The 24,243-nt window shown below is 48.6% G+C and overlaps 1 protein-coding gene across 1 annotated transcript in view; it reads right to left on the reverse strand.

Moving 5' to 3' along the window:
- Positions 1-24,243, reverse strand: part of SLIT1 (slit guidance ligand 1) — a 135,325-nt gene that overhangs the window by 104,929 nt on the left and 6,153 nt on the right. The window contains exons 2-4 of the mRNA XM_081158914.1: positions 13,758-13,829; positions 11,594-11,665; positions 6,562-6,633 (exon numbers count right to left, since the gene is read on the reverse strand). Coding sequence (XP_081015040.1) covers positions 6,562-6,633; positions 11,594-11,665; positions 13,758-13,829 — 216 coding nt within the window. The remainder of the gene's footprint in view (positions 1-6,561; positions 6,634-11,593; positions 11,666-13,757; positions 13,830-24,243) is intronic.

Below are 24,243 nucleotides of genomic sequence, written 5' to 3' on the forward strand. Positions count from 1 at the left end.
GAACCAGGCAGGGTGGAGGCAAGCAGGGGGGTCTACTCGAAGAGGGGTCCCCTTCACAGACTCAACAAGCGTGCTGGGGCGTGGCTGCCCAAAGTACGAGCCAGATAAAGAGGATCTTGATGATAATGCAGATTCTTAGGCCCTTTACACCTATTTACTCAGGTGCTCATGTGATAAGTGCCCTGGAATCTGCATTTTAATAACACACACACACACACACACACACACACACACACACCAGCTGACTCTCATGCACACTCATTTGAGTTAGGATGGTTTAGAGGTGAGTGCATGGGTCTGGGGTCAGGGTCCTGGGTTCGAGTCTCAGTCCTGATCCTTATTGTCTGAGACCTCAGCAAGTTACCTGCCACTAGACCCACGAGATCTAGGTATTCCCTAAAAAAGTTTCCAAGAGTCTCAGGTCATAATGTGCATGAGTGGATTAAATGGGCTGATAACCCCCCTGACAGAGAAGCCTGTCTGACCCAGCACTTTCCCAGACTGGTTAACCAGGGCAGCTTCTCTCCAGCATTAATGCCAGAAACATCTCACAGGCTTCGTATCTCGTGAGACAAAGCTGGTGAAATTCCTTCCTGGGAAAAGAGAAGTCTAGAGGGTGAGTGACAGCATCTTAAGGTGGCAATTCTGGCAGGAAGGGGGCCCTGGCCCAGACAGGGGAGGCCACAGGCGCCCCATCCCTCACGCTCAGGGCCTCGGCTGGTTCAGCTCCGCAGATCTGCTGCCTGGAGTGGACGCAGCACAATAGCGAGGTCACCTTCCTGCTTCGGGTAATTTCCCTTGGAGGCAAGACATCCATTTTTAACAGCTCTTCATTTCAGCAGAGAATGCCCTTCTGCCTCTGAGGGGGGCTGGGGACCAGGATGGGAAGGGAGGCTTTGTTCTTCTGACCAGTGCTGACAGTTTAATTAAACCCAGCTCGAGACGGGGTCGGCAGGGTCAGGCATTCTTCAGCAGGGCTCCTGCGGAACATCACATCGGGCCTCTCCAGCCACCAGGGCCCTGTTAATGAGTTATCCTGGTCCTTCCAGCAGGGATATAAATAAGGGGAAATAAATGCCCTGGGCTGCCCTCAATCACCACCCCCACCCCTTCCAGGCCCAGCACAGGCACAAAGCTTGATCTTGTCGGGACACATATTGGTTTCAAGGCTAAAAAGAAGCCCAGAGGAACTGGGTTTCCAGAAGCAGCTTCTGGATGAGGAAGGGAATGCAACCAGCAAGAAAAGGGATCGAGAGGCAGCGGGAGAGACCCCTCCCCAGACCTGGGAGGACAGAGGCCTGGGGTGGGGCTGACACACGTGGGTGAAGACTGGGTTTTGTTGCTATAAGAGAAGCAGTCAGGTTCAAATATGTCTGACCCTTGTGGGCATCCATGAAACAATATTTCCACATCTTCAGGTGATGCAGCTGACCCCACATCCAGGTAACGGGCCACCAGGGTATAACCTGCTCCTCACAGGGGAGCCGGGTCCAGCCAACAAAGCATCTGCCCCCTCAGGCCACTCCAACCTGCTGGTAAGTCAGAGGATGGCAGGGAGCTCTCAAAGAGCACCCCTCAAAGAGCTCTCAAACCCTTATCTCCTGGAGAGACAGAGTCCCACCCATCTCTCTCACACAGCTGTCACCCCAATAGTTCTCAGCACCTAGAACAGTGCCTGGCCCATAGAAGGCCCTCATAACTGTTGGATGAATGGATGAGCAGGTGTTGGGTAAGTGAACAGAAGGTGGGGAGTGTTGAATGTGGGTAGGGAAAAGGGAGTGGGAGGGTGAGTGTGGGGTGGGGGAAGAGTTGGGTATATGGGTAGGTTGATATACGGGTTGGTAGATGGGAGAGAGAAGGGTGAATGGGTGGGGCTTGATGGGTAATTGGAGGGTTGGTGGGTAAATGAGTGGAAGAGTGGGTGGGTAGGCAGATGAATAGGTGGGAGTTGTTAGATGGGAGAAAGGGTGGGAGGACATGGACGATGGAGGGATAGGTGGATTGACTGGTGGTTGGGAGATGGGTAAGTGGGAGTCTGGATGGGTGGTGGGTAGAGGATTGGTAGGTAAACGGGGATGAGGGACAGGCGCATAGATGGGTAGATGAGTGAGCAGTGGGTGCAGGAGGTAGAGAGTGGATGGATGCTATGGAAGGACGAGCTTTAGCCTCAGACAGACCAGACTTTATATCTGGCTCAGCCCTTGGGCAAGTCGAACCCTCTGAGCTTGGTGGATTCCCTTTGTGAACTTCCTGAGCCTGTGCAATGGTTGTCCCAAGGCAAACTCCGGCTGCTGCCTGCATGCCAGCCAGCACCAGGTGCCTCCACAGGTACACCTAAGCCTCTCAGGAAAAAAAAACAAAAACCTGTTGGGGGAGGCCCCTGCAAAGGGAGGGGATGGTTCTGACTTAAGACAGATGAGGCTGAATCACCACAGGGAGTGGAGGCAGGACGCTGACAGTGGACAAATGCTCAGAGGATGGGTGTGGGGGTCAACTATCAACTTGGGCCGCCTCTTCGAGTCAGGTTTGCTGCCCTCTGAAGCAATTCCCATATGGATTCACCTAACACTTTCTGAGCACCTATTATGTTCACACCCAATATGAGAGCATGTTATACCTCTCTTGAAGCCCCACGGCAGCCTTTTGACCTTTATCTGATGAAAGAGCAAACAGGGCTAACGGGGTTCAAGGAAGTGTTCTAGCATCACGAGTCTCACATTCACTTGAACTCAAACTACGGAGGCTTTTCATTGCTTATAAAAACTGGGAGGTCTCCTGCCATAAAAATAATGCATGCTTCTTATAGAACATCTGGGAAACATAGAAAAGAAAAAGTCGCCCTGTGACAACCCCTGTGGGCATTTACAGTCATTTTTGTGTGCATTCCTTGGAGTGATTTATTTTGTGATCATATTATCAATACAATTTTACATCCTGGCTTTTGATATCACAAACATTTACCTGCATTACTTATGTCTTTCATAAAGGCCATTTTATTATGATGATATAAAGATTCCATCAAGTAGCGGTAGGATAATTTACTTAACCATTCCCCTAAGGTTAGACACTGGGAGTGTTTCTATATTCTTTACCATACTCGAAATTTCAATATAGAAATACTCTGTATTTCAATATTCTAAATAATGCTGCAAAGAACATGTTTGTGCCCATGTTTTATTATTTCCCAGGATAGATTCCCAAACGTGAGATTTCTAGGTCAAGGTTTAAGCCCATTTTCAGGCTCTTTGAGGACCTCTGAAGGCCTAGTGCTTAACCCCAACCCTATCACCAAAATGCTCTGTGGTCCAATGCAAATCATCTCTCTGGGCCACAGGTCCCACATGAGGAAAGAAATGGACAGACTAACCCAACACCAGCGGCAATATTAGTAAATAACCAGCTACAGGATTTTAACTCCTGGAAGCTACACAGACAAAAGCAACTGAAACGTGGACCCCACCACCTGACATCCTCTGTGACCACACCTTACCCCGCACATTTGGTCTCTCTCACACTCAGTTTCATGCTGATTTAGCATAACGGCCTCTGCAGGAAAGTCTGTGATTCGCTCCAGATGGAAAGGATTAGTAATGGATTTCTCAAAGCAGAGGGAAGGTCAACAGGTGACAGACCAAAGAGGCCAGGCACTGCTTCCCTCTCACCCTGCCTCCTAAGGGAAGGGGGGGCTCCATAATATGACTGCAGGTGATCCCACACGCCCTACACAGCTCATGGGCCCCGGCGCGACTTCCTGACCTGAGATGAGCCAAGCTGATTCTTTCCCCCAGAAATCTGGAGTTGGCCCTGAGACATTGTGGGGATCTAAGCTTCGAGGTCACAGAAAGCAGGAGGGAAGTCAGCACTGTGGCCAACCAAAGGCACAGTGGAACTGAAATGCTGCCCATAAGCCCAGGACACTGGCTTGCAGGGAGGAATGGAACAATAAGGTAGACATTTAGAAAGAACTAGAAACATCCCTCAAGCTCTCTCCCAGTCCCAGCTGTACCTCACTTTCTGTCCTGGGGTGCCAGTGAGTCTGCTGGTTGTGCTCTTACAATAATGCCCGCCCCACCCCTACTGTCACCAGCCTTGGGGGGGTGGGGGGCTTCTGTTTCTGGAACCAAGAGTTCCTGAGTGCTCCTCAGCCAGACCAGTTAGGAGAGTGAACAGGGATATTTTGAAATGCCTGAGACTCAGGTCAATACAATGGGGGTGGAGGTGGTGGAGCAAAGATGATAAAGGTAGATGGATAGATAGAGAAGATGTGCTGTGTGTGTATATATATATATATATATATACACACCACATCTGTATATATCTGTATATGCACACACACTGTATATACTGTACAGTGGAATATTATTCATGAGAAAGAAGGAAATCTTGCCACTTGTGACAACATGGATGAACCTTGAGGGCATTATGCCAAGTGAAATAAGCCAAACAGAGAAAGACATATACTGCAGGGGATCACTTACATATGGAATCTTAAGGGCTCGGGGTGGGGGAAACAGGGAGAGGTTGGTCAAAGGGTACAAACTTCCAGCTATAAGATGAAAAAGGTCTGAGGATCTGGTGGTAACAGGGTGACCATGGTTGAGAACACTGTCTTGTATAACTGAAGTCTGCTAAGAGAGAACTTAAATGTTCTCACACACACACAAAAAAAGAAGATAAACATGTGAGGCAACAGATGTGCTAATTAACTAGATGAGGGTCCTTTCCCAATTAGACATGTATCAAGTCACCACAACGTACACTTTAAAGACCTTACAATTTTATTTGTCAATGATACCTCAATAAAGCTAAAGTCCTTAAATAAATAAATTTTAAATAAAATAAATGAAGAGGATCAGAGCAGGGCCCAGAGTTTGGCAACCGTCCACTACACGCATGCTCTGTACCCTGGATGGTGACTGAGGGAAAGGGACCCAAGCAGGCTCATAATGCCAGGAGAGTGTGGGCAACAGCTTGGAAGGCTAAGAGGGCTTAGGGGAAGGCAAAGTGCAGAAGGAGACCAAGAGAAGAGATGTTCAGGATGAATCCTGCCGAGAGGGAGAGCTGTGGTAATCCTGCAACAGCCAAGCTGTGAGAAAGGACGGGAGACACCAGAGCTACAGCCACCTGCTGTCACCAGTAACAGCGTGGATCTCGTGGGCCAGTGCATGGACCACAGGCTAAGGAGATGTCAGGGTGGATGCATCTGCTAGGAAGGGTCTTGTGCCTTCAGAAGTCAAGTAAAGAAAAGTAAAGCACCCACTGTGTGTGCCTAGCACCACATTATAGACAGCCCAGCTCTAGCCCAAGGGAGGCAAAGACCAGCAGAAGGCGTCATCACTGAGGGTCACTGTGGCAAGGCCTCCAGGCCAGGAGGAGGGAGAAACAGAAAGTGACCAGACAGACCATCTGAACACACTGAAAATTAGAGTTCCATCTTAAAGACTAGAATGAAGGCAGAAGCAAGTGACAAATTCTGGAGCTGCCTGGAGGTCACTGGGCTCATCAAGAGGCCTAGGAATCATGACAGACGTGGAAAGAACTGGCCCCTCAGCATGCAGGCAGCCCCAGGGTGCCATCTCCCACCCAGCCCCTCTCCTCAGTCTCACCTGCGTCACTATTGCTCCTTCCTCCACTAGCAGCTGTCCTACAAGCATCAGAACCAGCAGCCCAGTATCTCACACAGTGCTCCCGGTGCTGTTTTAGGCTTTTAATGACAACTAAGGGTACCCAAAAACCTCCCAACTCAAAACTCAAAAACCTAATGACAACCCTTCAAAAATCTAACAAGAGTTTATGATTGTTCTAGGCACTTACAGAAAGCAAAGCTAGGGAAAAACACAAATGACCAGAAAGCATATTCAAGGCTCAAAGTTAAAAAAAATGTTTCTAACATGCAGGCCTTTCAATAAGGAATTGATTGCCCCGGGAGATGGTGAACTTCCCATCACTAGAGGTAGGCAAGCAGAGTCTAAAGGACCCTTCACTAAGGAGCTAAAGAAGAGATTTCTTAGATAACCACTAAGGTCCTATTTAACCCAAGATCCCACAGAATGAAATATACGGTAGAACAATTACAGACACATTTGGCAAATCATCAAGCAGCAGGATTAGCCACTGCCCTTAAAATTTGAAAGGAGCACATTTACAACAAATAAGGGTATGACATTACATGCATTTAATAAGCTTATAGACCTTATTACTCTGAACTGAAAACAGAAATAGGCCTAAGAAGGGCTGAGCTGGATGTATAAAAATTTGACCAAAAGCACTGAGAGATGCGTATGAGTGCAAAGTCAGGCCAACCCCAGAGCCCCGGACTGGCAGACGCAGCGCATGGAACTGGATGAACTTCAGATTCTGTCAGGTGCTTGCATGGAGAAATGCCCCGCCCAGCACATTCCGACAGAAAAGGCCTGACCTTTGGGACCCTGAGCAGCTCCTTCCCGGTGAGAAACATGGGGGTCACGGGAAAGCCCTGACCCCCTGACCGAACACTGCCCCTCCCACGGGGTGAGGGATGAGAGCACAGAGAGAGCTCTCTGGCCTCGGAGCATCACTCACAGCCTCGACAGAGCCTGGTTATTCTGGAACAGCAGTTCTGGTAACATGTGCAGCTGATTCCGGTTCAGTCGTCTGCAGAAGAGAAGAGAGGAAGAGTTGGAAATTGCCTAGGAAATCCAAAGGGCTTTTCAAAAAGCACTGGATTCAGAGCCAGAGAGCCCAGGGTTCAAATCCTAACGGGGTCACCGTGCAACCCCAGGGAGGTCACCTTCTTTGGGCCTCAGTTTCTTCATCTATAAAGTGGGAATTCCACCATCCAACACTTGGGAGGATAAGAGCAGAATATTTGTGAAAGCCCCTCCCCAAGGCCCCGCCGTGGAGTGGGCAGTTAATAAATAGAGCATCTTCCCTCCCATTCTTTCCTCCCACCCTGGTAATTTATAAGGCACTGATTCAAATACCAGCTCAGTTTGTGAGTTAGGTATCTGACTACGCTTGAAATACGAAATGTGAGATATATCCTAATGGGGTAGGACTGGCCACGTGCTTTGTGGGGGTTTTGGGAATTTTTATGAGTTTATTTGAGCCAAACTGATGACATACCCTGGGGAGCAAGAATATCAAATGCTTCCTGGTCACATGGTTTTGGTTCTTTATTGCTTTTATCCACATTTGGCTCAGCGGCAATTCAGCTTTTAATGTTTGCTTTTAGGTCTTTTTTTCAAAACAAAAATAGCTTTATTGATTTTTTTAAATTATTTATGAAATGCATGCTTAATTTTTTTAAAGCCTCAAATAATAGAAGGAAAAGTATTCGGTCACCTGCATTTTTCCGGCTCAGTAATTTGTGTGTCTTTCCATGCCAAACAATAGAGAATGACCTCTTTACTTTTAGAGACTGAATAGTTATGTTCATCATTTTTAATTCTTCTAGTGGTGGACAGGCAACTTGTTCAGGATTATGAACAGAGGCAAGAGTGGGAAGTCTGGGTCTTGAACGTGGCCGGACGACAAGACAGTGCAGAAGAACCTTGATTTGTCCCAGGAAAGCAGCAAAGTTCCCCCAAACTTACTTTGCCATCTTAGGCAACTAACTCTTTTTTTATCCTAATTTTTTAATTTGTAGTTGACATACAACATTATATTAGTTTCAGGTATACAACATAGTGATTAGACATTTATGTAACTTACAAAGTGATAACTCCAATAAGTCTAGTACCCACCTGACACCACACATAGTTATTGCACTATTATTGACTATATTCCCTATGCTGTACTTTACATTCCCGTGACTACTAGGCAACTAATTCTCTGACACTGGAGTATAGGACTTCAACCGGTCAAGGGGTGTGACACCTGTAAACTATGGAACCTTGGTACTCACACTGTGGTCACAGACCTCCTGCAGGGGCATCACCTAAGAGTTGGTAAGAGCCTCAATATCCCAGGCTCTCCCCCAGACCTGTTGAGTCAGTCCTCATTTCAACAAGGCCACCAGTGCTAGGCCCGGTTGGAGAAGCACTGGTGTAAAATGCAGCCCCTGCCCTCCGACTGTGGCAGTTTGACTTTCACAAAGCTTTCCTTTGTTGGGAGGGAGAAAAAAATGTAATTCTACGTGGTTGGCACTTTACCTCCTAGGAGGTCACCCTTCATCTGCTATGTGAGAAAGGTACCATTTCCCAGCACGGTACAGACAATTAGACGAGCTGGAAGAAGTGTTATCTAAACGACCAGCTCCTAGGGAAACGCATCGCTGCCCTAGAAAAAAAGGGTCCACCAATGGAATCCTTAAAGCAACAGGAGTAGACCTTAGATGGCTCCAAGTTCCTTCACCTTGTCCAATAAATTAATCCTGTGTTTACACTGCCTGGTAATCATTGGTTTTTGTTTTGTTTTGTTTTGTTTTCCCCCGAGATAGTCTCAGTTTTCCAGCTTCAATTTCTGAAAAGCACTTTAAAGGAAAAGGGACCCAATGCCTAGTTAAAATGGAAAATCAAAGGACACCAAAGGAGGGACCCAGCACGGTGAGAGGCCTGCAGGTAACTAAGAATAATACCATCGCAGCAGTGGCTACCTGTCCTTAGCAGCCTCACTATGTGCCAGGCACCAGAGCAGATATTTTATAGGCATCACCTCCCAGTCGGAGGAAAACAGAATAAAAAGGTAGATTTCTTTCTCTTGAGTGTGACAAGGCCTCACATTCACATACACGTCCTCCGGTCTCCTCCTTGCAGCGCCCCTTGGGGAAGGCTTCACCTCCACCATCGCGACACATGCTTGGCTCTTAATAAATGTTTGGGACATGTTTGTTGACTCTGCTGCGTACTCTCTTTGACAGCTGAGGGAATTAGGTGAGTGACCCCCCAAGTCACCTCTGAGCGGCAGAGGTGGGGTTCTGAAGCCTGCCTTTCCCAGCCCCCCATCCTGGCAGCCTCCACGTTACACACCGACCCCCACTCAGCCAGCTGAGGGTGGCTGAGCCTGCACCCCGTCCCAACATCAGAATGACCAACGCTGCAGGCTGATCCTCGCGGCCGCAGGCCCGCAAGCTGCTGCTTCCGCACACAAGTCTGTAACTGCTTACAAGGCCAGTTACGTCTGTTCCCAAACCTGTTTAGCCAGAGGTACTTATAATTATAATTATATAATTGAATGAACTGCTACATAAACAAACGAAATACCAGTGTGAAAAGAGAGAGTCGTCTCTATGAAGACTAAGCCGAATGCTTTGAAAGAGTCAATAAAAGGAAAGCTGCTAATTAAAGGGCTGTTGGATTACGTAAATGGCTGAGGGGCAGGAGTGTCATTAAAGAAATTCAGAATCCACCCAGACTGTTTCCAGGGGCCCTTTAAAAAATCTCACTCCACCTTAAAGAAACCAAAGCCAGATATCATAAGCCAGGTATACGTGTGTGATTTAGGAGGAAAACAATACAGAACTCCCTCCCATCAGCATCTCATAATAAAAAGAAAGGTCTTGGCCAAAAAAAGGGGGGGTGAGGTCAATAAATGCTCATTTATATGTTTTAACCCAAAATGAAGTGTTTAGAGTATATATGGTGCCTATGACCCCCCATGTTACCTACTTTTCACCCCTGGTCCCCTACAAGTCAGAGGAGAGGGTGTGGGCCATCCACAGTGAGCACTGGACACCCCCAGGGACAGAGCAGTCACAAAGAAAAGGACAGAAGGGACAAAGTCTACAGTGGTGTCGTGACTCAAAAAGTAGGACCCTGCCCACTTTATCCTGGGTGGCGATAGGACCTGGGTGGCAGAAGCAGCAAGATGGGGGCCACCGGGTCATGTCTGAAGCCCACCCCACCTTCTCTCCTCCCACAGGGCACGGCAGTGCCCGAGGTGAAGCTGGACTGGGATAGGTCCAAGTCAGCCCCTCATCAGCAGGTCACAAGGATAGTATATTTTGTTCTGAGCCTTTGAAAAGAAAACAAACATAGGACTAAACATCTGGTTAGCTGGGGGCTCCTTATCACTCAGTTTTAGGCTGGCTGAGGAAGGTCAAAGAAAGATCCTCTTGACTTTCCTCCAGGCTGCAAGAAGGCAGTGAGACAATCTCACCCTTTCCCTTTTATTTAATACCTTATTTTCTTTGATATGAAAGAGAAAAGTGAGGTATTAGGCACAGCCATTAAGAGCTCAGGTTTTGGAGGCAATAGGGTCCCAGTTCTAATCCTCTCTCCTGCACGTAATCACTTAATAATCACTTAATAAGGCAAGTGCTTAACTTCTGTGCCCCTCTATTTCTCATCTGTAAGATACCACTGACCCAGTGTTGTTTCAAGGATTAAATGAAATACTAGGGGCCGGGGGCAAAGAGCTTATCTTGGTGCCTGGCATAGAGTAAGGTAGTCAATAGTAGCTATAATTATAAACTCATTTTAAGAAAATCCATAAAAAAATAAAAGCACAAAGAATTAAGTTACCTGTTAATCCACCACTCAATGCAATGAGAGTTAATATTTTCAATTCTTTTTCTCCTCCTGTATTCTGTACACATACAAGTTGATTTGATTTATACAAATGTCACTGCCTGCCTTTCCACTTAACATTATATTGTATGCCCCCGTGGCCTTAATTATTCTTCCAAAGTGTGATTTTATGGCTTATGTCTCCACCAGAATGGCTGCTGCTAATTTTTTATTACATTTAAACACTGTGCAATGAATATCCTGATGTATACATTTTTTAACCATGTCCCTGATTATTTCTGGTTCAAAAGGCATGAACTTTAGAATTCTTGACACCTACAGCCAAACCTCCTTGCAAAAAATGAGACTGGGCCCTGACCTGGTAGCTCAGTTGGTTAGAGCGTTGTTGTCCAGATAGGCCAAGGTTGCAGGTTCAATCCCCGGTCAGGCACATACAAATGTCAACCAGTGAATGCATAAATAAATGGAACAACAAATCAATGTTTCTCTCCCTCCCTTCTTCTCTCTCTCTAAAATCAATCAATAAAAATTAAAAGAAAAAAAAACAAGAAAAATGACCACCCTGAATATGAGTGCCTATCCCCCACCTCACCCATACCACATGCCTTTTTTCATTATTATTGCCCATCTGAAATGCAAAAATTGATCAAGACACATTTGCAAACTCAAAAGCCCTGTAAAGAACAAACCATGCAAATCAGAGATTTCTACACCTTCCAGTTTCTGTGCTATAGGCCTGAGCACCCAAGACATGGCTCTTTAGGGGCCCCTAGGCTTCCCTGATGGTCCCCTCCACACACCAATGCTTCCTAAGGCCACACAAATCAATAAATGATGGTTACACCAGGGTATGAGATTATAGGAAGAAATCTCACTTCCTCTGCACTGTGTGGACTTTTTGCCATAATGCATTTGGGGGGGGGGGGGGAGTTGCTGCATTTAGAATGTGGGGTGATGATGGTCTCTAGCTTTCTCTCTGCAGTGATCGCCTGAGGATGCTGTGACCACTTCCACAGCTGCAGCTGCCCCAGGTTCCCATCAGCAGGCAGGAGGCAGGCCACGTGTGCAGTCCTGTCCCTGAGCCTCCCGGCTTAGCCTGCTCGTGTACCCACTGCCCTCCTGAGCCTGCACCCGCATATACTTACAGCCGCTCCAGCTCCTTCATGTCATCAAAAGCACCCCGTTCCACCACTCCAATCTGGTTCTCCATCAGCTGCCTGGGGAAGCAAAGAGACAAAGACAGCTACAGGATGTCGGACCAGGACTCCTAGAAACAGCTGATGCAAGGCCACAAAATTTCCTCACAACTTTGCAAATCCCCCACAGGGGCTCCTCAGCACACCTGGCTCTGACCACAAGATGCTCTTCCAGCCCCAGCCCTGTGCAGAGCCCTCTGAAGCCACCTGCATGACAGAGGGCCACAGGACACTAGAGCACCAGGTCATTGCTCCAAAGGCATGCTCGGGAAGCCAGACCCAGGCAGCAGGGGCTGGCTCTGGGCTGCTGGCACACGTGCCCTCCTTTGGCCCAGAGGGTGAGTTTCCAAGGAGCAGAGCAGACAGAATGGGCCAGTGGGGGGGGGGAGCCTGTGCCAACTGGGCAAAGCCCACGCATGCAGCACACTCTGCAATTGGCAGAAGACGCCCCCTCCGTCTGCAGCCCCACTCTGCTTGGCCCATCTGCTGCCAGTTGAACCACCTGGCTCCACGGGGCTCTGTACCTCTTCATCGCCAATGCGCCCTGAAACCCAGAGCATCCAGCTGGCGACAGCAGTTTTTGTCAACAGATCGCCTGTTGCATGGCAATTTTTGAGATTGTCAAACATGTTTTTCTGCCTGCACTTTCCCCTTCTCCACTCTCTGGCAGGTGGCTTATGTGCTCCCGCACAGACCTCAGATGAGGTTTGAGACAGGGCGGGGGCAGAAGCTGCCACCACACACCTCTTTTTCTCCACTTTGTTTCCATAAGCCTACACTACAGAGGAGCTCCCACTGCAGACCTGGATGGGGGATGGGGGGCACACCAGGAGGGAGGGGCCCTTCCTCCGGCTCAGAAAAGGTTCCTGGATCCTGGGATGGGGTCAGAGATCAGTGGGTTCTGGAGCAGCAGAGACTCCCGCCCCAGTCATTGACAGCTATGACCCCAGAAAGGAGTGGCCACGAGGTCCCCAGCTCCCCCAAAGATCCTCAGAGATGCAAAGCCAGTAGTTCTGAAAGAACTGAGGCCCCAGGACCCTTGCACTACCTTGGGAATAGAGCGTGAGGGATCCTATGACTGTCTGATGTTGAATGCATCAGAATGCACACATGACATGCCACCTCTGCATGGAGATCAGCAGAAGAGAGAAGGGATTAACACCCTTTCCTCGCTCCTCACCCCTGCCCAGCATGACAAAGGAGATGCTGCTGATCGATGGCTCCTTTCCCAATAGAGTAGTGTCCACTACCTCCAATATCTGCCACTGTCAGCCAACCCAGGGAAGTCACCTCTGTCCTCCACTGCTCCCACTCACCTACCCTCTCAAGTCAGGGACAGCCCCTTGGCAGGGAGTCTTTTGGGCCACAGGTTCAAAAGAACTATAGAGACTGTTATATACTGAATTGTGTCCCCCCAAATATTAATGAACTGAAGCTCTAACCCCAATGTGGCTATGTTTGGAGATAGGGCGCTTAAGGAGGTAATTAAGGTTAAATGAGGTCATAAGGATGGGGCCCTAATCTGATAGGACTGGTGTCCTTATAAGAAGAGACACCAGAGAGCTCTTCCTGTACACACAGGAAAGACCATGTAAGGACACAGCAAGAAGGTGGCCAGGAAGAGAGGCCCCACCACAACCAACCCTTGGTGGCACCTTGATCTTAGACTTCTAGCCTCCAGGACTGTGAGAAAATAAATTTCTGTTGTTTATGCCACCCAATCTGTAGTATTTTGTTAAAGCAGCCTGAGCAAACAAAGACAGAGACCTAAAGATTCCTCATGGTCACTTGATCTTTCCTCATCCCAGGAGACAACCAGTGGACAAGACAGCCCATCTGTCCAGCCCAGGTCCTGCCAGGCAACCACCACTGGCGCCTACACCATACCCAATTTTTCAGCCATGCTGGAGGCAGTGGCTGGCCTGGGTCAGGACTCACCATCACTTCCACCCCACTCCCCTCAGGGTGTCCCAAGACTGATTCCACACGAAGGAGCCCAACTTGCCTACAACCCTAAAACCCACAGCCAGGGCTCTGTGTAGGACCCACAAGGCCATTGCCGAGGGTTGGGGAAGGAGGGAGGTTATGAGCAAGAGCAGGATCCCATACTTACAGCACCCGCAGCTGCTTGAGCCCTGCGAAGTCGTTCCTATGGATCCGAGTGATGTTGTTGCCGTTGAGTTCCCTGGTGGAGAAAAGGAGAGAAGGAACTGGTGAGATGTGCAGGGTCAGCCCTCAGGCCAGGGGCTCAGCTCCAGGTTCCTTCTCTACCTGGTTCAAGCCTGTCATCTGACCAGCAGAGCTGAGTTCTTCTCAGCCAAGCCCGGGACCCTCAAGTCTGTGTGGAGGCCCAACAAGCTGGGGCCTGTTTTCAGCAGATGTCCAACCAGCAGGAACTCACAGTGCTGGGAGTTCTGCTAAACCCAACATGTAGCTTTGGTCCTGAATGAGCTCCGTCTAGTTAGAGAGACGAGGCATTCACACAGGAAAGAATCTGGAAACTAGCCAATTAGAAGCTATTTAGGTGGAATCCTTGCTGAGCCTCAGTTTCCTCTTCTATGAAATGGGGATAATAACTGTGTCTACCTCACATGAGGTTCGCATGAGGCATATAAGCAAATAAAGAGCAAGGCCTGCAGTTTGAAAGGGCCCCGTTGTGGACACTGTTGTTATCATTTGGTGGCACTGGTTCCTGCGAGCTGTCCATATTCTGAACAGGAGAGAGCAGAGTGGGTGGTGCCATTCATGGGAACTGAGGATGTGGGTCTCAAGCTGAGACCTGAAGGACAAGGCAGATCTGCAGAGCAGGAGGGTCAGAGCGGACATTCCAGGGAAGGAGAATATCCAGTGAATCCGTGGGGCGGGGGGACCCAGGCTGAGAGTCGGGAGCCAGGGGAAGAAGGGCTGGGGGAGGGTGGGTCCAGATCACACAGAGTCTGAGAAAGTAAGCAGTGGAGAGACAGGGAGCCAGTGAGGTCTCTGGGCAGGAGCCTGCCATGAGGTCAGTCCTGTAGCAAGGAGAGGGTGGGAGGCAGGGGGAGGACTGGAGGGCAGGGCTAAAGAAGGGAGGGAGCCCACTGTCTGGTCCTAGGGCCTGCCTGCAGCAGCAGTGGCTCCTACCCTCACATCACCCCAGCCTCTGGCCCTTCTTCCCTTCCAAGGCCCATGAATTCCTCCTCAGCCCTCCCCAGTCATGCCCTGGGCACCTTGGACTAGAACCCACCTTAAAGGCTGTCTGGTCCCACCTCCCCAGCCAGCCTCCTAAGGAAGCTCACTCAGCCCCTGCCGGGCCAGTCCCGTCACAGGGGAGCTAGCACACCTCAGAAAGACAGGCCCCTCCAGGAGTCAGGCTTTCCATTCCCCAGAAAGTTCTTTGGCTGAGCCACACACAGCAGGACCTCACTCGGGCCTCGCTCCAAACCTAGATGTCACCTCCGCATCTAACCTGTGGGCACAGCTCCAACTTCAGAGCCACTATCATAGTCACCACGTGCTCGGCAACAACCTGTCACCACACCATGGTCACCTGCAGCCCAGTCTCACCTCTTACCAACTGTGCTCAACCCAAACCCAAGCTGCTTTGAATAACAGAAAGTTCTCTTTCCTAATCGTGTTTCAGAAGTGCGTTTGGACTGGATGATGCTCTAGAATTGCATCCACTAAGAACAACACGTTATTAGTTTCCACGTACTCCAGAAACTGGGCTTGGCGCCCATCCTCACACCAGGCTGGACAGAGTTATTGTGCCCATCTTATAGATGAGGGAAGAATGGGGTGTCTTCCCCAGGTCACCAGCTGGTAAATGACAGAGCAGCGATCTGAGCTGTGGCCATCTGATCCCAGAGCCCAGGCTTCTTCTACCAGGCCTGGCTGCCTCCCCAAGTTGACAAGCCAATAATTCACTCAGCTCATCACTCTCTCTGCCCTTCCCCTGCGCCTGGCTCTTGATCTTTGGGAGCAGCTGGAAAAACTCATTCCCTGCTCCCCATCTCCTTTCTAACAGGATCTCTCAGAGGAGCTTGAGGCCTCTCCAAGGTAACGAGGCCATTGGTGAGAGCCCCAGACGGAGCCGTATCTCGCCCTAAATGCCAAGAGGACGCCTCTCCCTGTGAGAAGAGCTCTTTTCAATGTAAAGGTCTCTTTTTTTAATTCTTGAACTAAATACTCTTCCCTGAGACAGCCAGCCCTGAGCCTCGCTTGTGCTTGCACCCCAATCTGCTCCTTCCACAACATGACTGGGCTGTGTCACTGAAACTTTCATCCCCAAACCCAAAACCACGAGGAATGTTCGGTTTTTTTAATTTTTCGGTTATAAAGATGCATCAGCATTGAGTCTCAGAGCAAAATGTTCAACTTAAATGGACATCAACAGAGCAACGCTTAGTTGACTTTCAACACATCGTGAAACCAATACTATGCAGTATTTAAAATGGTGCAGATCAGTTCATATTGACGAGGAAGCTGTCCATGCACAGTACACGGAAAAGGGTTATAAGACACTTGTATTCTGTGAGCCTGCTTATGTAAAAACTCACACACACATCGACACAGGCACATGTGCAGAACGAGCTCACAGGAGGCTGTCTGCCACATATTAATGCCTGTAACTGCTGCGTAGTTGGACTTGAGGCGACTCTTTTTTATACTTTTCTGCAGTTTGAATTTTTTTAAAGACATCTATGTTTGTATAAGCCAACATTAATATTCAAGCTATGGCATTTAAAAATAAAAGTAATAAATGCACATTATTGAATTTTTTCAATTTCCTGAAAAATAAAGGGAAAAAATTAAAATCACACATAAACTCATCACCTAAAAGTAACCTCTGGTAAACATTCTGGAATATTTCCTCCCATGCCTGTTTCCTTTGGGTACAATTTTTTTTTAATCCCTCCATTGCTTTTCAGAGAGAGTAGAAGGGAGGAAGAGAGAGAGAGAAACATGGATGTGAGAGAGACACATCAATTGGTTGCCTCCTGCACGTGCCCCAACCTGAGCAGGGGATCGAGCTTGCAACCAAGGTACATGCCCTTGGTCAAAATCCAACTTAGGACCCCTCAGGCCGGCTTTAACCGCTGAGCCAAACTGGCTGGGACTGGGTACAATTTTTATATAGTTGAAATAATTCAAAAAATATTTATTGAAGACTTACTGTTTGCAAAGCATTCTGCAAGGTTCTGAAGACAGGAGGATGCATGAGACATAAATGGTATAAACACCTACAATGTCACACCCTGCTTGTCCCCCACTTATGGCTTTTGTCTGACAGTGAAATGTCTCTTCAATTGGACAGATCACGTTCCAAGGGTGTCCGTGATTCCCGGTTACTGGAACACCTGGGCTGTTTTGATATTGTTCAATTATAAATACTACTGCATAAAGTTTGGTGGGCATTTGGGAGAAATACCTCCCTAGCAATGGAATTACTCAGTCAAAAGTCATGGAAAAACCAATGAGTTTTACAATCATTCTCTCATTCCTTTTCATGGTAACCATGGTTTATAAGACATTTGACTACAATAATTATTCGTTTTACAGACAGCAAAACTGAGGCAGAGACAAACACCAAGACTTGTCTGAACAAGGCAGGATCCAATCTGGAACTCAGGAAACTCTAAAGATGAGACTCCCACCAGGGGGGCAGGGTGGGGGTGGAGGGACCTTATTTACATGCCTCTCTTCTGACCTTTTTCCACCAGGCCCCACTGTGCAGACTCCAGGACAAATTCCTTAGCCCACCATCAGTGGATTCCAGCCCCCTCCTCACTTCCTACACCTCACTCCACCCCAAGGCAAGGAAAGGCCGGGAGCAGGTAGGCAGAAGAGCAAACTCAGCCTCTCTCGGAAGGTGCTGCTGGTGGCTTCCAGCAAGAATGCCCATGGAGCCCAGCCAGTGTGGCTCAGCAATTGAGCATCAGACTAGGATCCAGGAGATCGTGGTTCGATTTCTAGCCAGGGCACATGCCCAGGTTGTGGGCTCAATCCCCTGTCAGGGGTATGCAGGAGGCAGCCGACCATGACTCTCATCATTGATGTTTCTATCTTTCCCTCTCCCTTCTTCTCTCTGAAATCAATAAAAATATTTTTTTTTTTAAAGAATGCCCATGGAGGCCCACGCCTCCCCATTCTCCAGCCTCCCCCCAGCTGCCTTGCTCTCTAACCCCTGGGCTGAGTGCCTCCTCTCAGGGGAAAGCCCTTGAGAAGGCAGCCTTGAGGCTCAGCAGGCTCCCAGGTCTGCGGCCTGCTGCTTAAGGAGGCATTATCACCACTTAGGCTGAGAAAATGACCTCCACTGGGTAGCTGGCCCTCTCCCCGCCAGGATCGAGTTTCCACCCTGGGCCAGCCACTTCCCCTCAACCCTCAGCAGAGGCTGCTGGACAAGGCAAGGAGGTCATTTTTCTCCAACACCTGATTCCTCTAACAGGTGTTGCTTGTGTGTTGCCATGGAGATCCCCTCCCCAGGAAGCCACCTAAGAAAAATGGGAGAAGCTGCTGTGACCTTAAGACCTTTGAAGCCAGAGCAGCCAAGTCAGGTGGGCCCTCTGGAGCAGTTCCCAGCCTCGTTTCTCAGGAAGCACCCTGGACCCTGAGCTTCTTGCAACCAGAGCCCACATCCACCACTTCTTATTGGGCACCTACTGTGTGCAGGCCCTGAGCCTAATGCCAAGCATGCTTCATTTCATTGCAACCTCCCAGTAACCTGCAAGATGAACCATGTTCTCTCCATCCTGCCGAAGATGAAACTAAGGCACAGATTGATGAAGTAATTTTCCCAATGTCACACAGCTAATAAGTGGTGGGGCCAGGATCAAAACCAGGCCAGTGTGAATCCATGTCCGTTCCTACCTCGTGATGCCTCATGTTGATGGGCTCTGTCAAGCCCACACCTACCCCTGAGTGCTCATGCCTTGGATGGAGCTGAGAAACCACTTGGATGCTTTGGGTAGGAAACACTGGGGCCCTGTAATGAGACTCTCTGCTCTGCCCTGGCCGGTGTGGCTCAGTTGGTTGGAGTGTCGTCCTGTTCACCATAAGATCATGAGTTTGATTCCCAGACAGGTCATGTGCTAGGGGCAACCAATCAATGTTTCCCTCTCTCTCCCCCCTTCCTCCCTCTCTAAAATCAATAAAACAAATTTAAAATTTTTAGAAGAGATAGTATACTTATATGCAAAGCACTTTAAAAGAAGAGGGGGCTGTCTGCTCTGCCTGAGCAACACGATCAGGGAGCTTCCCAGCCACTGAGCAAAGTGCACTTTTAGTCATTCTTAGTGGCTAAAAGCTTGGGCTTTGGAGCTAAACTGTCCAGCTTCAAAATCCTGCCCCCCGTTACTGGCTCTGTGACCTTAGGCAAGGAGCTTAGCTTCTCTGTGCCTCAGGTTCTACATTCGTGAAATGACGATAGTGAGGATAATGGAAGTGCCCACCTGTGTGAGATGCGGTGAGGTTGACACGACTCAATGTTTCTCAAACACCAAGAGCAGTGCTCCATGTAAGTACTACCTGCTGCGACTGTTTTTACTACTGTTGCTGCTGTTGTTGTGTTCCTCTAGGACTATGGCTGCTCCGGGAGGGTGGGTGCCCCAGGCTCAGCTCTGGCAGGGCCACGCTGAGCAGGGAGAAGCCAGCTACTCAGGCCCCGCAGGCCCCAGGATGCCAAGGCCCAGGGAAGACGCCCTAAGATGTTTGTCTCCCTTCCGAAAGTGATGGGTCTGCACCCATTCTTGTCCCCCAGGAGGAAGTACACTGGGTGGCAGATGGCCCTGATTCCCATCAGTGCCTGTGTGGTCCAATCCTGAAAGGAAAACCTCGGTGGTAAAAGACTTTGGAGAAAATCCTCTGAAGCAAAGTTACTGAGGGAAAAACAAAAACACACAGGATTTCTTGAATCCTCTCAGGAAACAAGAATCTGATCCCCAGCATCTGGGTATTCATGGTAATCAAAAGAAACCTTCAGATTTCCTAGAACTGCAGGAATAAGCACCGTGGGCCCCTCGAGGGGTGCTCTGGGGCCCCACACTCCTCACAAGCATTTCTTGCTCTGGAGCTCCAGCCATTCCTGGTGCTGTTTCACTGGGGACCAGAACATTCCCACTGCAGCCCAGGCTATGGCAATGAGGTGGCTCGGGCCCCCTCCAAATCCCATCCTGCCGAGTCTCCAAAAAATAAACAGATGCTCTGCCTGTGACTGAGCCAGGCCTCTGGGCTGGGGGACTGTACACCTCAGTTCTCTGTCCTTTGAAATCTTAGCCTGGCCAAATCCATGGCGCTGAGAGTGTACAGTCAGACCGGAGAACTGAGGGAAAGAAGAATTTTCCTGTGCAGCTGGGGACAGACGAGGCCAAACACCCTGACCGGCAGGTCAGCGGCCGCGTGCCTACGCCTGCCATTGCACCTGGGGCCCCACTGAGCCTCTGCCCAGGCTCCCCACATTCCCTCTGGCTCCCCTCCAATCTGTTCTCCAAGCCACAGCCAGAGTGACCTTTTCAAGATGCAAATCTGATCATGTCACTCCCCATTTAAGCCCCTCAATGAATCCCCATTGCGCTTGGAATGAAGACAAAAATCTTCCCGTGAACAAGGAGGCCGCGTGGCCAGCCCCGCATGGCGTTCTGATTGCTTCCCTCTTGGAGCAGAGCCTTTGACCTCGCCATTCCCTCTACCTGGAATGCTCCCTCCTTCCTCTTTGCCTAGCTCACTCCAACTTGTCCTTGCAATTGGTCAGACCTCCTGCCCCAGGCCCGCAGAGCATCCCAACCCCTGTGGGCACATGGCACAGGAGGCCTGGCACGTGCTCCAGTCAGCCGCTAAGCCTTCCCCACAGGCCCCAGGCCTCAGCAGGTCATGACCCAGAGGCTCCTCCAACCCCCCCGCGGACCCCACAGGCCCAGCACCAACCTCAGCCTAGGACAGTCCTAAACCTAGTGATAGTCAAGAGGCCCCAGGGCTGAGGAATCGGGACCACACCGGGGCAGGTTTGCTACCCATGTAGCTCTGCCCTGGCTCCTGGGGACCATCTTGTTTCCTTGGCTTGGACACTAGCAAGACCTGTACAATCACAACCATAATAGAAGCAGGTTCGACAGGTAAGACTTGAACCCTGACATATCTGACTTCAGGGCTCAGCTCTCTCTTTTTTCTCTTTCTAATATTTAATTGTGGAAAAACACACATAATGAAATTAACCCTTTGATCATTTTTAAGTGCACAGTTAAGTAGTGTTAAGTATATTCACATTGTTGTACAACAGATCCCCAGAACTTTTTCATCTTGAAAAGCCGAAACTCGGTACCAATTAAACACTAACTCTTATTCCTCTCTTCCTCCAGCCCCAGGCAACCACCACTCGACTTTATGTCTCTGTATATTATACTCAAGGTAACTAGAGTACACCTGGATCAGTGGAATCACACAGTATCTGTCTTGTTGTGCCTGGCTCATTCCACTCAGCATAATGTCCTCGAGGTTCATCCACGTTGTAGCACTTATCAGAATGTCCTTCCTTTTCGAGGTAAATGATATTCCATTTGTGTTACACCGCATTGTGTCCATCCACTCATCCCTCAGTGGACACTTGGGGTGCTTGTGAATAGTGCTGCTGTGAACATGGGTCTACAAGTATCTTTGAGACCTTGTTCTCAACTCTTTTAGGTATATACCCAGGAGTAGATTTGTTGGATCATAGGGTAATTCTATGTTTAACTTTTTGAGGAATCACCATACTCTTTTCCATAGTGGATGCACCATTTTATATTCCCACCAACAGTGCACAAGGGTTCCAGTTTCTCCACATCCTCACCACCACTTATTTCCTGTTTTCTTTATATTAGTCAGCCGTCCTAATGGATGTGAGGTGGTCAGAGCCCAGCTCTTAACCCCAACTCTGTGATGTATTCTGTTCTAAGGCCCAAACTGCACCCCAGTCCCTTCACTACTGAGACCCAGTCTTGCTTTTGCCAATCCCCTTCCCAGGTTTGGAGCTATCCCCAAAACCACAACCCTGCACTATTAGCCACCAGGCCTCCATTACATGCCTGCCAACTGCTCTCCACTCGCTGCCACTCACGGGAGAGGCCACCCACCAGCTAACGCCTTGACACTGACCTCTGTCTGCAACACCACCTCCCTGCATCGCCCAACTCTGCTCACCACCCTCTACCCCTGGCAGACACCATCCTAACCAAGAGCTCACGTTAACATCACCAGCAATGAGACATATCGATGTCATCCATCCTCTGTTAGGGTCTTCAGAGAAGGACACATCATGACCCCTGAGGCATTCTTGCCAAAAATGCATAACCTCATCCAATCATGAGAAAACACCAGACAGACCCAAACTGAGAAACCTTCTACAAAATAACTGACCACTACTTTCAAAAGCATCAAGGTCATGAAAAGCAAGGAAAAAACTAAGGAACTGTCACAGATTGAGGGAGACTAAGGAAAAATGACTATTAAATTCAAGGTGGAATCCAAGATTGCATCCTATAATAGAAAAAGGACATTAGTGGGAAAACTGGTGAAATCTGAACAAAGTCTGTAGTTTAGTTAAATAGTCTACCAATGTTAATTTCTTTGTTTTGGTCATCATACTAGGGTTAAGAAAGATGTCAACATCAGGGGAAGCTGGGTGAAGGGTGTGTGGGACTCTCTCTGGACTATTTTCACAACTTTTCTGTAAGTCTAAGATCATTTCAAAACGAAAGTTTTTAAATTTTTTAGAAAATAAAATACAGCAATGACAGCAAAACCACTGTCACAGAAAAGCTAGAAACCACAGTCATTCCCACTACCAGTTGGCCTCGCCTTCCATTTACTCTCCACACCAAAGCCAGGCAACAGAACATCTTGCACTTGTCACTCGCCACCTAAAACCCCTGGGGGCAAGTGCTCAAAGGATCTTGTCAAAAGGACACAGGAGCAGCTTGAAATGGCTCCCACTGGCAGAATGTGGGACAGAATATTTACGTAGCCTCAAAGTACCTCCCCACAAATTACTAATTAATAACTAAGAGTAAATAGTAACTGTTCAGCTTACCCAGTGATCAAAGCTAAAATTGCCAATATTGGGATAAATTGACATGTGTCTTCTGACACTACCCACTGAGAAGGGCACAACATCACTCATTTAGCATTCCTGCCAAAAATTCATAACCTGAATGCAATCATAAAAAAAAGAGCAGACAAAGCCAAATTGAGGAACATTCTACAAAATAACTGGCCCGTATTCTTCAAAAACATCCAGGTCAAGAAAAACAAAGGCCGAGACACTAGTCCAAATTAAAGGAGACTAAAGACTCATGACAAGTAAATGCCATGTTTGGTCCTGGACAGAATTCTGGACCCGGAAAAAAATAGCCATGAAAGACATTTTGGGGACAACTGATAAAATTCATACATGAACTCATGTATTAGTTCATGAGTATACATGGGTGGATAACAGTATCTTATCAATGTTAAGTTTTCTGATTTTGCCAACTTGTTTTTAGAAAATACACACAGAAGTATTTAGAGAAAAAAGGTGAGTGTGTCCATCTTACCCTGAAATGGTTCAGAAAAAAAAGTGTGCGTGTGTGTGTGTGTAAAATACATAAGCGAGTGGGGGAAATATGAACAACAGAATCTGGATAACCTCTACAGGAGTTCCTTATACTTTTGTTGCAACTTTTCTGTAAGTTTGAAATTATAACAAAATTAAAAGTCAAAATGAGAACAAGGGCTATTTTGGGGTGAAAAAAATATTCTGAAATCAAATTGTGATGATGTTTACACAACTCTGTAGATTTATTTAAAAATCATGGAATAGTAAAAAAAAAAAAAAATTTTTTTAAACACCTCTGCACACACCACCTCTGATGGCTGCACATTTCCCAGCCTCATGGCCCGGTGCCCACCCATTACTACCTTCTGTTCCCTCAGAACTCAGCAACACAAATGTTCACCCCTTCAGCTGGGTCGGCCCCTCACTCTCCTTTCCACCTTCTGAGTGTCCCCAGATGCCCTTGCCCTCCCTTCACCTCTCCACCTACCTAAGTCCTGCCCAACCTTCAAATCCCACATCCCCGGTCACTGCAGGGACCCAAGCCCTCCTTCCATCTCTCTCTCCCATCTCACTTCTAACACTGACAAAGTCCTTGCTGCGAGCCAACGTTATTCTAACCCCTTAAATGGAGCATCTCGCTTGAACTCACAGCCCCGCCAGGTAAGTGCTATCAGTGGCCTCATTTTACAGACGAGGAAATCAAGTCTCTAGGAAGCTGCCCAAGATCTCTTAGGTGGCAGTTGACGGATTCAAACTGGGCATTCTCGCACCCAAGCCTGCACTGGTAGCCACCGCACTCTCTGTCCCCATGGACATCCTTACGCATTTGCTCTTTCACAGACAGAAAGTTTTGCCCTGCACCAGGCCGCACGCTCCCAGAAGAAGGGTCCGCACCCTGGACCTCTCTAGACACTGTGCACACGGCAGGTGCCCAACAGCTGTTTGTGCGCCACAGGCTGGGTTCCAGAAAGGAGAGGAGGGGGTCGAGAGCTCCGTCAAAAAGAAGAGCCAATTCTCCATCCCCACCCCCACCCCCAGCCCAGCCCAGCTCCCTGGC

Source organism: Miniopterus schreibersii (assembly GCF_964146895.1).
Source record: "Miniopterus schreibersii genome assembly, chromosome: 14".
In the NCBI taxonomy this organism is placed as follows: Eukaryota; Metazoa; Chordata; class Mammalia; order Chiroptera; family Miniopteridae; genus Miniopterus; species Miniopterus schreibersii.